The sequence below is a fragment of the Uranotaenia lowii genome, chromosome 2 (assembly GCF_029784155.1).
Source record: "Uranotaenia lowii strain MFRU-FL chromosome 2, ASM2978415v1, whole genome shotgun sequence".
Taxonomy (NCBI): domain Eukaryota; kingdom Metazoa; phylum Arthropoda; class Insecta; order Diptera; family Culicidae; genus Uranotaenia; species Uranotaenia lowii.
In genome coordinates this window covers 186,535,885-186,550,541 of record NC_073692.1, presented here as the reverse complement: position 1 = coordinate 186,550,541, position 14,657 = coordinate 186,535,885, and the positions used below count along the sequence as shown (strand labels likewise).

At 38.2% G+C, this 14,657-nt stretch overlaps 1 protein-coding gene across 1 annotated transcript in view; it reads left to right on the top strand.

Moving 5' to 3' along the window:
* Positions 1-12,724: 12,724 nt before the first annotated feature.
* Positions 12,725-14,657, top strand: part of LOC129745653 (uncharacterized) — a 29,321-nt gene continuing 27,388 nt past the window's right edge. Inside the window, exon 1 of the mRNA XM_055738878.1 lies at positions 12,725-13,065. Coding sequence (XP_055594853.1) covers positions 13,051-13,065 — 15 coding nt within the window. The 5' untranslated portion in view covers positions 12,725-13,050. The remainder of the gene's footprint in view (positions 13,066-14,657) is intronic.

Here is a 14,657-nt window from a genome sequence, read left to right as displayed (position 1 = left end):
GAACTGAGCTGCTCTTTGTCGTTAAAAAGATAGTCGAAATCTGAACAAACGGTTTCAAATCAGTTCCTTAGTTCTGCATTGTATTACTTACGGTTCCTGCGAACTGGAGTTTATACATATCAACGCTGGAGTGCGGTATTATTCGGTTCAGGAAATTCGTTCAATCGCTACCGGAATTCCTTAAAATCTCGATCTGTAGCGGGAAACGCGAGGTAAACAGGTCCGAGTTTACACCATTACAAAGCCCGTTTAGGGCTGCTCGTTGTGCGAGATGACGTCGGTTACATGCAGTGTGTGTGTCCAGGCGATCTCACCAGAAAACGATCGTGTATACTGCTTTGGTGGCTGCCACCAAATCCTGCATAAAAAATGTTCGGAGCTCAATTCTGCTGCCTGCAAGGCGATACGCGAGAACCCAGGACTAAAGTATATGTGCTTCGACTGCAGAAAAAAGCTTAGCTGTATAAACGAAGTCAACAAAAAGTGTGAGTACCTTGCCGAGAAAGTGGAGTCATTGAGTACCCGATTTGATGATTATAAACGCGAACTCTCTGATCAACTCAAGCTTCTGCTATCTGAGTTTGAAAGAACTCTCTCTGATCGCATTGAACTGATCATGGAAAATATGTTGAGAAAACGCTCTGAGTTACGCAGTCTATCTCAGCACACAGATTCAAAACAAACAGATGTACGACACAAAAAAACTTTCGCTGAGGTTGTCGAAAACGGTACTGCTAATGCTGAATCAATTTTTACCACCCCGTCTATAAAAATCAACGAAGGGCGCCAGCATAGGTCAGGAAAACGCAGTACGAATGCTGTTAAAACGCCAAACACATCGAATCCTTCCGCTGTTAAAACACCAAACGTATCGAATAGGTCTGTTCTCCAGGTTCCATCGCAAAGTGTGACCACAAAAAGAACAAATTCCAAAAGGTTTGATAGAATCAGTCAGACGATACTGTTCAAACCAAAACATGCTGAAGATCCCAACAAGATTCAAAACTGCATTAAAAAACATCTAGATCCTATCGAATATGCTGTTAAAGAATTTCACCTGCGAGATAATGGAAACATAGCCATTCGATGTGAAACCAGTGAATTTGCCGAAAAACTGTCTACCTTTGCGAAACAAACTCTCGCCGATAAATTCGAAATAGATACGCTTAAGCCGCTTAAACCCCGATTGAAGATCCTAGGGTTCTCCAAAGAAGTTGATGAGAGTACATTGCCAGAAATGATTAAAAAACAAAACACGGTTCCCCATAATGCTGAGCTTGAAATAATTCGCCTACAGAAAAGCTACCGAAAAACGGATCATCTTATGTCAGCTGTTATTGAAGTCGACGCAGCCACATTTGAATATCTCATGAAACTGAAATTCGTTAATGTTGGGTGGGATCGATGTCGTGTTGTCGAAGAAGTCAATGTCCAGCGTTGCTACAACTGCTCCAGCTATGGTCACAAGTCTATCACGTGCCAGAACAAAGCGTGTTGTCCAAAATGTGCTGGTGCTCATTTAGCTAAAGAATGCGAAAGTGATATTTTAAACTGCATAAACTGTTTGAATAAATCTCAAACTCAGTCTGATGATATTCGTAATACCTGGAACCACTCGGCATGGAGTTTCGATTGTCCTATTTATAAGGAGCGATTGAAGATAGCCAAACGACAAATAGATGGTCCTGTTTCTCTTCACCACACTTCAATGTGGCTCTACCGCATCAGCCAATGCCAACTTGCCATTCTTCGGTACCTCTTCCTGTTTTTCCAGGTAAGCTAAAGAATGGTATATGTCCAGTCGAAGTATTTTTAGATCCTACACATCCTGAAAGCAGTTCTGATAATTTTCAGACACATATGAACACTGACTTGGAAAATCTAACACCTGATGATGATGAACCTACAAGCCGCATAGTTTTTTGTCCAGGTAAATTACAAACGGGTATATGTCCCGCCGAAGCCTCCAAAGATACTGCTCCGCCTTCTGAAGAATCGATCTTCCAGGAACCTACGCTACCTTCCTCGCTCGAAGATGGTCCATCGAGTTCCGTTTTTTGTGATGCTGTACCCGTTCCTGTTCCGCCAGTGAAAATCTACTACCAGAACGTTCGAGGGCTGCGCACCAAGCTTGATGATTTTTTTATTGCCACCGCTGACATCGAATACGACGTTATTGTACTAACTGAGACTTGGTTAAATGATGGGATTCCAAACGCACAGCTATTTGGAAACCGTTACGAGGTTTACAGACGGGATCGTGACCCCATAAGGACCGGTAAAAAAAGAGGTGGTGGAGTTTTGATCGCCGTTCTGAAGAAATTTACTTCCTGGAAGGTGTCTGCGCCTATTGACGACGAAGTTGAACACTTGTGGGTCTCAATTCAATGTTCGCCGAGAAATATTTGCATTGGAGTTGTATATATTAGTCCCGAATTAGCTGCTTCTTGTATCCTGATAAAAAAGCATATTGATTCAGCCCTTGCTGTCTGCAACTCGATCTCTTCGGCCGATTACAACATGCTCTTTGGTGATTATAACCAGCGAGAAATAACGTGGACACAATCAACCGTGTTGCATGGTGCGTGCCCCAGTCCGAACAGTTTGTCGTTCTCCCTCTCCAGTAGTCTTCTCATCGATGGAATTGCACAACTTAATTTGCAACAAATGATTACCGCAAAGAATTCTCACGGGCATACGCTTGATTTGCTTTTTGTAAATGAAAGCACTCTCGCCGATATCAACATAGAGGAAGTTCTCGAACCATTGATTTGTGTTGACGAGTTTCACCCACCTTTTCAAGTCCTTTTGAAATGTTCACCGGTGATCCAATTTGTTGATGAACTGAATATCCAAGAGTTTGACTTTTCAAAAACAAATTTTGCAGCACTAAACGATGCCTTATATGAAGTCGATTGGTCGGTCATGTCTGAGATTTCCGATGTCGACCTAATGCTTGAGTTTTTTACTGAGACAGTACTACAACTTTTTCGTCAGTATGTTCCAGCCCCGCACCGTAAACGAAGTCCTCCTTGGTCTAACAGATGTTTGCAAATTTTGAAAACCCGTCGTTCGAAAGCGCTCAGAAAATACTCACTGCACCGAAATAGCTTCACAAAAACGGTTTACATTGCAGCCTGTCGGGAATATCGTGGATACAACCGCTTCCGATACAACGCTTACTTGAAACGCACTGAAGAGAAACTCAAAAGTAAACCCAAAAGCTTCTGGAGTTTTGTCAGAAGCAAACGAAACGAGTCAGGATTGCCTCAATCCATGTATTTAGAAGGATGCCAAGCCACCAGTTCTATGACAGCCATAAGCAACATGTTCGTCGATCATTTTTTGAGTGCCTTTACTAATGCCACAGCAACATCCGAAGAATTGAACCTAGCAATATTGAACTGCCCTCCAGATATTATGCGTTTGCATTGTCCCACCTTTTCGCCAGAAGATGTAAAAAATGCAGCTTCAAAATTGAAGTGCTCGACCTCACCTGGACCGGATGGAATTCCAACAATTATCTTGAAAAGATGTGCTCACTCTTTAAGTCTTCCGCTTTCGATGATTTTCAACAAATCTACATCCATGTCAATTTTTCCCACGAAATGGAAACATTCTGTTATGTTTCCCGTCTACAAGAAAGGTGATAAACGGGAAATATCCAATTACCGAGGAATCACATCTCTTAGTGCTGGCTCGAAACTTCTCGAGATTTTGATCAGCGATTTTATGTTCCAGAGTGTAAAACAATATTTATCTACTGATCAACATGGTTTTTATCCTGGCCGTTCAACGAACACGAATCTGGTTGAATTTACTTCATACTGTATTCGAAACATGGAAAAAGGAATCCAAATCGACACGGTTTACACCGACCTTAAGGCTGCCTTTGATCGAGTAAATCATCGCATCCTGTTAGCCAAGCTGAGTCGATTAGGGGCTACGCCTTCCTTCGTACAATGGATGAAATCATATTTGATGAATCGAAAGCTCAAAGTCAGAATTGGGAATACTGAATCTCAATCGTTCAGTAACGTCTCTGGTGTTCCACAAGGTAGCAACATGGGTCCACTTTTATTTGCAGTGTACTTCAATGATGTGTGCTTCGTGCTGCCCCCAAAATGCAGATTATTATATGCAGATGACTTGAAAATTTTTTTGGAAATCAATTCTGTTGAAGACTGCAAAAAATTACAACTCTTGATCAACATGTTTGTCATGTGGTGCCGAAGAAACTTGTTAACAGTAAGCACCACAAAATGTTCCGTTATATCGTTTACTCGTTGCAAGACGCCGTTGAACTGGTGCTATACAATTGAAAATTGCTGCTTGGAACGTGTGACATCAATCAAAGATCTTGGTGTCCTGCTAGACGCTAAAATGACATTTGTAAACCACTATGAAAGCACTATTGCTAAAGCAAACAGGAACTTAGGCTTCATCATGAGGATTGGTAAGGAGTTTAAAGATCCTTATTGTTTGAAAGTGCTGTTCTGCTCACTTGTGCGGTCACATCTCGAGAACTGCGTCATAGTTTGGTGCCCATTTGCTGCAAATTGGATAAACCGTTTGGAAGCCATTCAGAGGAAATTTACTCGTTTTGCTCTTCGTTTTCTGCCCTGGCAAAACCCATTGCAGCTACCACCATACCGATCCCGATGCGACTTACTAGGAATGCAAACTCTGGACCAGAGAAGGAATCTGCTAAAAACTATGTTCGTCGCAAAGATCTTACTGGGTGAAATCGACGCTCCTGCTATATTGGAAAAAATCAACCTGAATGTTATCCCGAGAACCCTTCGATCCAGAGAACCACTGCGGTTAAACTTCCACCGAACGGGCTACGGACAATACGAACCAATCCGAGCAATGTGCTCAACTTTTAACGAATATTATGAATGCTTTGATTATAATCTATCATCTTCCGTTATTCGTTCCCTACTTCTACATGAAATCTAAATGCCGGTTTACTTGTTTTTGATTTGTATAATATTAGTTAAATAGTTTTTAAGTTTTCATGTAGACCTCGTTGTCAGATGAATAAACAACAATAATAATAATAATAATAAAAAATGCGTCCAATTATTTTGAAATCTGATGAATTGTTCGCGAGAAATAGAATAAATCAAAATAAATGTCGGAAGAAAACGTTGAAAAATGGCCGCCGTTAGCAGTACAGCTTAAGTGTTAGGAAAACAAAAAGATCAAATTAAACAGTGTTAAACAGAATTTTCTCATTGGAAATGCCTTGACGTGAAAGATAAAATCATTCTGAACATGACTGCCAAAAAAAAATTGAGAAAAAATGGTTTTTCAAATCAAAACAATGATTTAAACAATGCACAGAATATGACACCATTTGTTTACTTATGTTCCTAATGCGCAGAACGAAAAGCACCGGAGAGAACTGATGTTAAAGCTGCAAGGAAGTAAATTCAATTGACATCACTGCAGGGTGCCTAGCGAGGCCTATCATGACTACTTTTCTTGCAATACTTCGCGAGGCTCCAACAGTGATGTTAATTGAATTTATTGTTAATCAATGCAAAAAACATACCTCTGTTAAACAGCTAATAACTTTTTTACCTAATAAGATACGAAGTTACGGTCTTCGACAAAGTTGTTTAGCGGAAAATTTTCTAAAGGAAATCTATAAATTGGCACAAAAACCATCAGCTGGTTCGGTTCCACAGAATAAACAAAAATGATGTTGATTTTTCAGTACAAAATATTCCATTTTCCCATACAAACATAAATGTTCAAATTTACTCATGTAAACGTTACTTAAAAATTCTGCAAAAAATCATGGATGAGTTTTGGACCAAAATGAAGCTTTTTAGACCCCAGGGTTTGAGAAATTCAAAAATGACCCCAAATCGACTCAGTCTACTGCGTAGTTTCCCCAGCTGGGGCGATTTTGTGGCCCGCCGGAACTGCTTCTGTGTGTCGGAATAGTCTGCACTGCACACCAACGAAACAAGTTAATTTGACCAGATCCGGCGAAGAACATAATCGGTCAACAAATATTTGGCAAGCGAGCTGCTGGAAAAAAGCATCTGCTAGTAACATATAGCAAGTTTAAGAAATAGTGAAAAAAAGTATCACATAAGCTTTAAAGATCCTAGGCTTGAATTGACCCTTTTTCATAATATGCAGTACTTTACTAAGCATAAAACATGCTTTTTAATTCAATTTAATTAAATTAAATGTTGGTCTAACCAGTACGGAAAGGTATATTGGTTTTATTTGGGTGCGCAGAATATGGGACATATGCGCAGAGTTAGGAACAAATAGAAAATAGTACGCAGAATAAGGGACACTTGCATTTTTTTTCCGAATGTTGTGAATAATCCACATTTTTGTTCCAAAATCGAGCTCTCATTATTTTTGCCGTTAAGCTTGTTAGTTAGCCCAACTGTACACGAAATTTTGAGAAAATTCATTGAAAGGTAAATTTTTTATAACTTAAAACATTTGAAAAATCCTTAACTGCGCACAATTGCACAATTAGGGCCGTTCACGGTATATATAAAAATGAATGTGTGTCTGTCTGTCTGTCTGTTCCCTATAGACTCGGAAATGAACCGATCATCGCAAAACTTGGCATCTCAGGGTTTTTGGGGCCGGAGAAGGTTTCTATAATAGTTACAAACCGCTCCGACTTAAGGGAGAGGGGGCTCCCATACAACTTTTGTTTTTATTCCCACGAACCAAAAGTCAAGGCACCCATTTTGTCAAGCAATTTTCGTTTCTTTGGCGGGGTTATTTTCATTATCACCATGGGCCGGGTATAAGAAACAACCACCTAGAGTTCACGTGTACTGGATAGCAAATCAAAGCTTGCTAAGCATAAAAAAATTGAAAGGGGAAATTTTTAGCGCATGTTTTTTTTCCTTCTACTGTTTAAAGCACGTGGTACCGGTACGAGATATTTGGATGCAACAATGAGCCTACATGTTGGATTGAAAAATACTACAAACCTGTTAGGAATATATTGACTAAAATTGTAGTGGCTTTCAAAGTGCTCTTTACCGCTGCTTCGGGGCTTTGAGGGTCTACAAACAGTGAACTAAAAAGTGAACAATGAATTGACTTCTTTGCTGAATAACTATTTGGACTGGGTGCAGAAACACTGATGAACCGATTTTCATAAATTCCAGCTTTTAAAAGCCATCTATTTTAATATTTTTTGGAAATTTTCATAGAGAAAGAAAAATTAATTAGATTCTGAGTTATGAGGCCAAAGCTGCGATTTCAGAGCTTCAATTGCCTTCGAGGAATTTAAACGGGGTATTAGAAAATTGATTAGATTATTAAACCTAAGGTTTTGGATTTTTTTTTACAATTCTATTTCATTGGCCAATTTCTAACTTTTGAGTTATCATTGATGACCAATGTAGTCGATTCAACCATCCAATTTTGAGAGAATTTATTGTCAAACTGTTTAGTACTGCAAATTCAAACAAATGATAACTTAGAATTTAACATTGATTACTCTTCATAATAATTAATGGGATGTTTGTGCCCAAGAATAGAAAAATTTAATTGGTGACTTCGATTCAGAGATGATCTGTTTTCGATAACTTCAAAAAACTATTAGTGAGCTTTCAACATTTTTGGTAAACTTATAATGAAACAGTGTAAATTAAAAAAAGCCAAAAAATACACAAATACAATTTAAAACATGCAAAGTAAGTTTTTATCATGGTTGAACAAAGTTCGGAAGTCTTTTTAGAAATTCCTGAATACATAAAAAAAACAAACCAATGTACAAGAAGATTATTCATCTTTAAAAGTGAGATAATCTCCAACAGAGATTTTCATTAGATAGGAGATAGGAGAGATAAAAAACAGTATCATCTTTTGAAGAAAAACATTTAGAGCTAAATCTATTCAAGTTTTAATCATAACCTCATAACAATATTTTTTTCAATCATTTGAAAACGATAAACAGAGTGAATAATCTTAATAAAAACTTTAATAAGACTAACAAAACTAACATGGCCAGTTTTGGGCCAATTTCTTAAAATGATTTAAACATAAACTTGCACTTGAGCTTCAAAAATTTCGAAAAGTCAAACAATTCATTTTGCTTTATATTTTATGGGAACCCGAGCAACCTACCTACCTACCTAAGGGTCCAGCGCCGATTGACCGGCGCATAGGGCTGAGATAAAAGATCTCCACTGCTGGCGATCCGGAGCCAGCGTCTTCACTTGCTGCCAGCCAAGGTTCTCGTCAACTGTGCGGATTTCAGCGGCTAGACTTCGCCGCCATGAGCTTTTGGGCCTGCCTCTTCTTCGATGCCCATCTGGATTCCAGTCAAGCGCCTCTCTGCAAATCTCGTTTTCATCTCTTCGCAGCGTGTGCCCAATCCATCTCCACTTACGTTCCCGAATCTCGGTTTCTAGCGCCTTTTGATGACACCGGCGATGAAGTTCAACGTTTGAGATCCAGTTGCCAGGCCACCAAGCGCGGATGATGTTCCGCAGGCAGCGATTCACAAAAACTTGCAGTTTTCGCGTCGTCACCGCATATGTGCACCAAGTTTCACACCCGTACAGCAATACGGATTTGACGTTTGAGTTGAAGATTCGGATCTTAGTTCGTAGAGAGATCTGGCGTGACCGCCAGATGTTTCGGAGACTCGAAAACGCAAATCGGGCTTTTCTGATCCGGGTTTCGATGTCCTTCTTGGTACCACCATCAGGCGTAATCTGGCTACCAAGGTACTGGAAGCACTCCACTGTCTCAACCTGTTGTCCAGCTACCACGAAATTGGAACGATTTTCTGTGTTGATTTCCATCGACTTGGTCTTTCCGACATTGATTTTGAGACCTGCTGCCTTGGAGCTTTCGGTGAGGTCGTCGAGTTTGCTCTGCATGTCTTGTTGTGTTTGGGCGAGCAAAACAATATCGTCTGCCAGGTCAAGGTCGTTCAGTTGCTCCATGGTTGAAGGATTCCACGGTAATCCTCGGTTTGGTCTACAGTCAATCGATCCAGTCAAGATCTCATCCATTACGATAAGAAAAAGCAGCGGTGACAAAATACATCCTTGTCTCACTCCAGCAGTTACCGGGATTGGTTCGGACAAGACACCGTCGTGCAAGACCTTGCACGAAAATGCCTCGTACTGTGCTTCGATGAGATGGACTAGTTTCTCTGGGACCCCTCGTCGTCTAAGAGCAGCCCAGATGTTTTCGTGGTTCAGTCGGTCAAATGCTTTTTCGAAATCAACGAACACCAGCAGAAGAGAGTCCTGGAATTCGTTGATTTGTTCCAGTATTATTCGTAGCGTTGTGATGTGGTCCACACATGATCGTCCGGATCGGAATCCAGCTTGTTGCCGTCGAAGTGTAGCGTCGATTTTCTCCTGGATCCTGTTCAGGATCACTCTGCAGAGTACTTTGAGGGTTGTACAGATCAAAGTTATGCCACGCCAGTTACCGCACTCTGTTAGGTCTCCTTTCTTTGGGACCTTTACGAGGATACCCTGCATCCAGTCGGCCGGGAATGTTGCAGTATCCCAGATGTCAGCGAAAAGACGGTGCAACATTTGTGCTGACAAGGCAGGGTCGGCATTGAGCATTTCAGCAGGAATGCAATCGATTCCAGGCGCTTTGTTGGATTTCATGTTTTTGATTGCCGCTTCTATTTCAGCCAGCGAGGGCGCTTCCGAGTTGACGCCATTTATGCGACTTACTGTGGGCGCCTCGAGCTGCGGGTTCTGTTGGCCATTGCTATTTGTAACTCGGAAAAGTTGTTCAAAATGCTCAGTCCAACGCTTGAGCTGATCTGTTCGATCTGTCAGCAGCTGACCTGCTCGGTCTTTCAGCGGCATTCTTGCATTAGTCCTTGCACCACTAAGGCGGCGAGAAATATCATATAATAATCGGATATCTCCAATGGCGGCGGCTCTTTCTCCCTCTTCGGCTAGGGACCCGAGCAAGGCCGGGTAAAATCAGCTGGTATTCAAAAAATGTAACATACATTTTATGAACAAAATCAATGTCTTAGTGTTTTTATCAAGTTTTGCACATTTTTCGATTATGTACAAATTTTCCTGTATTATTTTGATTAATGTTGCATTTTAAATTAAAAGAAAGTTTGTTTTAATTACAATAATTTCAACGAAATTATTTTTTTTCTATGGAAAGGGGTAGCAGAGCATACCGGGTCAGCTAGTATTATATAAATGTTACATACATGTAATCATCAAAAACAAATCTGTTTGTGTTTTTTGAAGTTTGTTACATTTTTTTTCTTTGTGAAACAACCACTCTTGAAAGATTCCTTCGACTTCCAAACATGGTTAAGTTTTTTTTCATTTGACCAGATAATTTATTTTATTATTGTTATAAAGATTTCATTTTAAAATTGTTTTTTTTTAACGAACACAAACACATACAGGATCTCAATTTAACTTGATATTTCCTCGAAGTGTACAACTTTCGGGGATATAATGGCTCTAGCATCATAGAAATGCTTAAACCACCAACTCACAGAAAGTGTACAATATATGCCGTGACCGGGGTTCAATCTCATGACTGTTGGCTTAAAAGACTTGAAGGCTCTCCTCTACGCCACGGGCTGCGGCAGATTCCTGCCATTTTTGTGAGAGTGACTACCATGTGACCATGTGAGTGACCTTACCCTTTCCATTTCCCCTATGGAAGAAGGGGGGCTCTCATACATTTTTTTTTTAACATAATTCGAGAGCTGATCTAGCAAATGGAACCAAAATTGACATGGGAGGGTATTTGAGTAGAATAAATATTTTTATGATGATTAGGAATATTTTTTTGAAATAAATTTGGCATGGGAGGGTTATTGTTTCAGAGCCCTCATTCCTTATTGTGGGAAGATGAGAAAGGAGGAGAGAGGCTCCAATCCTTTTTATTAAGATAACTATACCTTATCAACAATAGAAAGTAAGTTTTCATGGGATACGAGGATAGGGTACATGAAATATTTCTATGATGATTTGAGACCCCCCATCCATACAGAGGGGAGATATTTAGAAAGGAGAAAAAGGCTCTCATACACTTTCTTCTATATTCATACCAGAAATATATCCCTACCTTTAGAGGGGAGACGAGAGAAATAGAGACGCTTTTTAATATATTTCTTCGCAGAATTTGAAAACTAATGAAGCAAAAAATCCAAAATTTTGCTACGTATTTACAAAAAATGTTTCTATGTTAATTTGAAACCTTGTCTATATTTGACAGGGAAGGGGAGAGGAATTCCGTGAATCATAAATTTTTGCATAACTTAAGTGCTGTTGAAGCAAATAAAGGCAGAGTACTAATTTGAGAATTTTAACGATGATTGAAAAAACATGCTTTAGAAAAGGTTTTTACAATAGAAAAAATCATTCACGAAAATGAAAATTAATTTTCTTAGTTTTGCAGTTTGAAGCTGAAATTGCAGCTTCGATTTTAAAGAACAATTTCAAAAATTTAATTTGTGGTACCTACTGATAAAATTTTCACTTATTTTAAAGGGTGTTGCAAAGCACACCAAGTCAGCTAGTTAAAAATAAAGCTAACACCTACTAGGAAAAACTTATTTGTAAAAGTGTTGAAATGTGTTTCTGAATATTCTAAATATTTAATTGCAAAGGCAAGGAAAAATAAATGATAATTTCAAAAGCCTTCGATCTATTTAAAGTTAGTTAACACTTAACATACCGACACTTTGTATATACCTATTCATACCGCGAGGGGTCAACTGACGGCAAACACATTTTTCGCTAAAACTTTCTTGTTTCTCAACCGTTTTCTACAAATTCATAGTTTTGGAAAGCTTATAATGTTTCTGAAATATAATTTTTAGGCAATTTTCAGCAACAGTTATTTAAAGTTATTAAAATTTCAAGATTTTTTTTTTAAATCATGCTTCAGAAATTAGGCTGTGAATCAGTTATTTAGTGCTCGAAAGCATTTTCTCTTAGTGCCTAAAAAGCTGAAGTTAGAAACTATATGTTGCACATATGTAACTTTTTCTTTTTTTTTCAAGATTATGGCCACAATATATGTAAAAAGTATTTTAAAACCCGTACTTTCCAATCAACCAACTGCCAAACCTGTTACAGTCACAGTAGAAAAATTTTAAAAAGTGAATTGAAAAGTTGACGGAATTTATAACATATTGTCATCTTTAGATTTTTGAAATACGAAACACAAAATTTTTGACGATTTTCCAAAGGTAGCTGTTTTTCAAACTTTTTATCAATCTGGATTTTCTGAGACAATTCCTACACCTAAATTCAGTTTTGCACTAGATTTTGAGTATGTTAACGTACGGTTTAGGCAATAAAACTATATGCAAAAGTAAGCAAATTTCATACTGATTTATTAATGTAACTGCATTGGCGGTCTGATGCCTTTAATTTAAACTTCCGAATTTTTCTTAATTGATAATTTCAAAATCTAAAAATTCCCATTTTCATCACTTACTTCGATTCGATATCTGAAAGACCCTCTGCTTGAGAACAACTGCAATCCTCGCCAATAAAGACTGATCCTGAATAACCATCAAAATTGTACGACTACGACGACGTTGTGCAGTCCAGCACAGAGGTATGATTTAGTTTGTTTGTTAAGTTGACTCCCCAAATGCTCTCCACCCGTAGGTAACTGTAGGCTAACTGCAACAATATGACTTTCTGGATAGAAGGGCAGCAGCAGTAATTCAACTGCATCAGTCAGACAGTCAGCCATTGATAGACGCACTGTCAATGAGCAGCACCAGGTCGATCTTCCCGAGGGACTTCGAGACGAGACCTTGTGTATGTATAAAAGTGCAATATTAATCTTGGCCGGCAGTTCTACTTCAACAGTCAGTCGGTCGGGTGGCTGGCATTGATCATTATCATCATCAACGAGCTTCTATCAAAAGTGTTCGGTGAACTAATTGACTGTGACCTTAAATCTAGGGATTCGAACCCCGGTGTTGTGGATGCTAACGAGGGATACATCTTCTAGATCTGAAGTGTGAATAATTGGATTGCAAGCAGTGATTGTTGAAGAAAGCTGTTCACGATGAAGCTTATCCTTGTAAGTGTTTTTGAAGGATTTCGGTAGTAATGTCGATAGTGATGAAAGATAGACAATATACTGGTTGTGATTTATGGAAGAAAAGAGCTTCAAATTAGGTCACCTAATGAATTTTGGTGTCTATATATTCAAAATTTCGAAAATGATATTAAAATTTAAGTGAATAGCTTAACTAAAGCTCCCTTTAGCATAGTATTTTCTTGAATGCAGTGAAACTTTATATTTGTGCTCTGTTCAACGATTGAAATCTTTTCTCATAGGTATCTGTAATTGAAATCTTCATTTTAATGAGATTAAGGTTGATTTGTTGATTTGATGGCTTTGTAGTTCCGCCAGTGAGTCACTTCGGATTGATCCATCTTTTCAACTCCAAATAAATAATTTTTCTATCTTCGTAAGAATATTTTCATATCTAAGTGCATTTGAAATTTTCAGATATTCAATTTGAATAATTTGGTGCAAAGTAATAATATCATAACAATGATTTGAATGTATTTAAAGTAACGCCTGTGTCGTTTAAAATATCATTGCTTAACCCTGTTGTCACATCTTTCAATGAAAGACACCAAAAACGCCATACGTTTTTCGAGACACTGTTCTTATTTGAGGTTGGAGATTCATCCATTATTCAAAATTCTGCATTTCAAAAGCCACATCCAGAAATGGACGTTTTAAATTCAAAAGAAAAAAACCCATTGAGCATTTCATTTTAAAAATTCAGTGATAGCAGGAGGGTCAGAATTGTGCAAATTTATTCAAATTAAAAAAAAAATATTTCCTATCATTTGTTCTTAATGTGGATAATTCCATTCCTGGACGAGAAGGAAGGGAATACAAAATATTAAAAGATATTTAACCCTCCAAAGCTATTCGCACAATATCCGTTTCGGGAAAATTTGACCTCTAGTTTGTTGACGTTCCCCTAGTCACAAATATGAACCTATTTTGCGCACAAAACAAGTGATATTTCGTTTTATTCGTTCGCAGGGACTGTGCTAAGCTTTGAAGCATATCTCTTATGTTATAAATTAAAGAAACAATTTTAATTCTACAAAATTAAACACACACTTCTGGTAACCCAAATAAATAAATTTTTTAGCAACTGGTTCAATGGTTTCGAAGATGAAGATTGATGAATTTAGGTGTTTCCCTGCTTAAATTTCTATGCGGTGCTTAATGTGTTAAGGCGTGTATTCGAAAAAAATGCTACACTTTGTTTTGCGAATAACTGTTGAGTGCATGGATGAAAAAGTAGGAAATTTTCAGTTAAGCTACCTAGTAATGTAATAATTACATGAACAAAATTTTTTGATTTGAGAAAAAATGATCTCAATGGGTCAAATTCTAATAAGAATGGATCAAAAATTGTGACGAACTGTCATGTGGATTTTGAGATAGCGTCCAATAAAAAAAATGCATCGACTTAGATTTTTGGGCGGCACGTGTGCCATCTCATACTATGAACCGTCTTTTTTCCAAATTAAAGATTTTTTGGATATGTACTCTATTTCCTGGAGCTTTCGTTCTAAATAACTCAATTTTTTTTTTCATTTGATGAAGGTTATGACAAGTTTAGCACATTGTCTTAATCC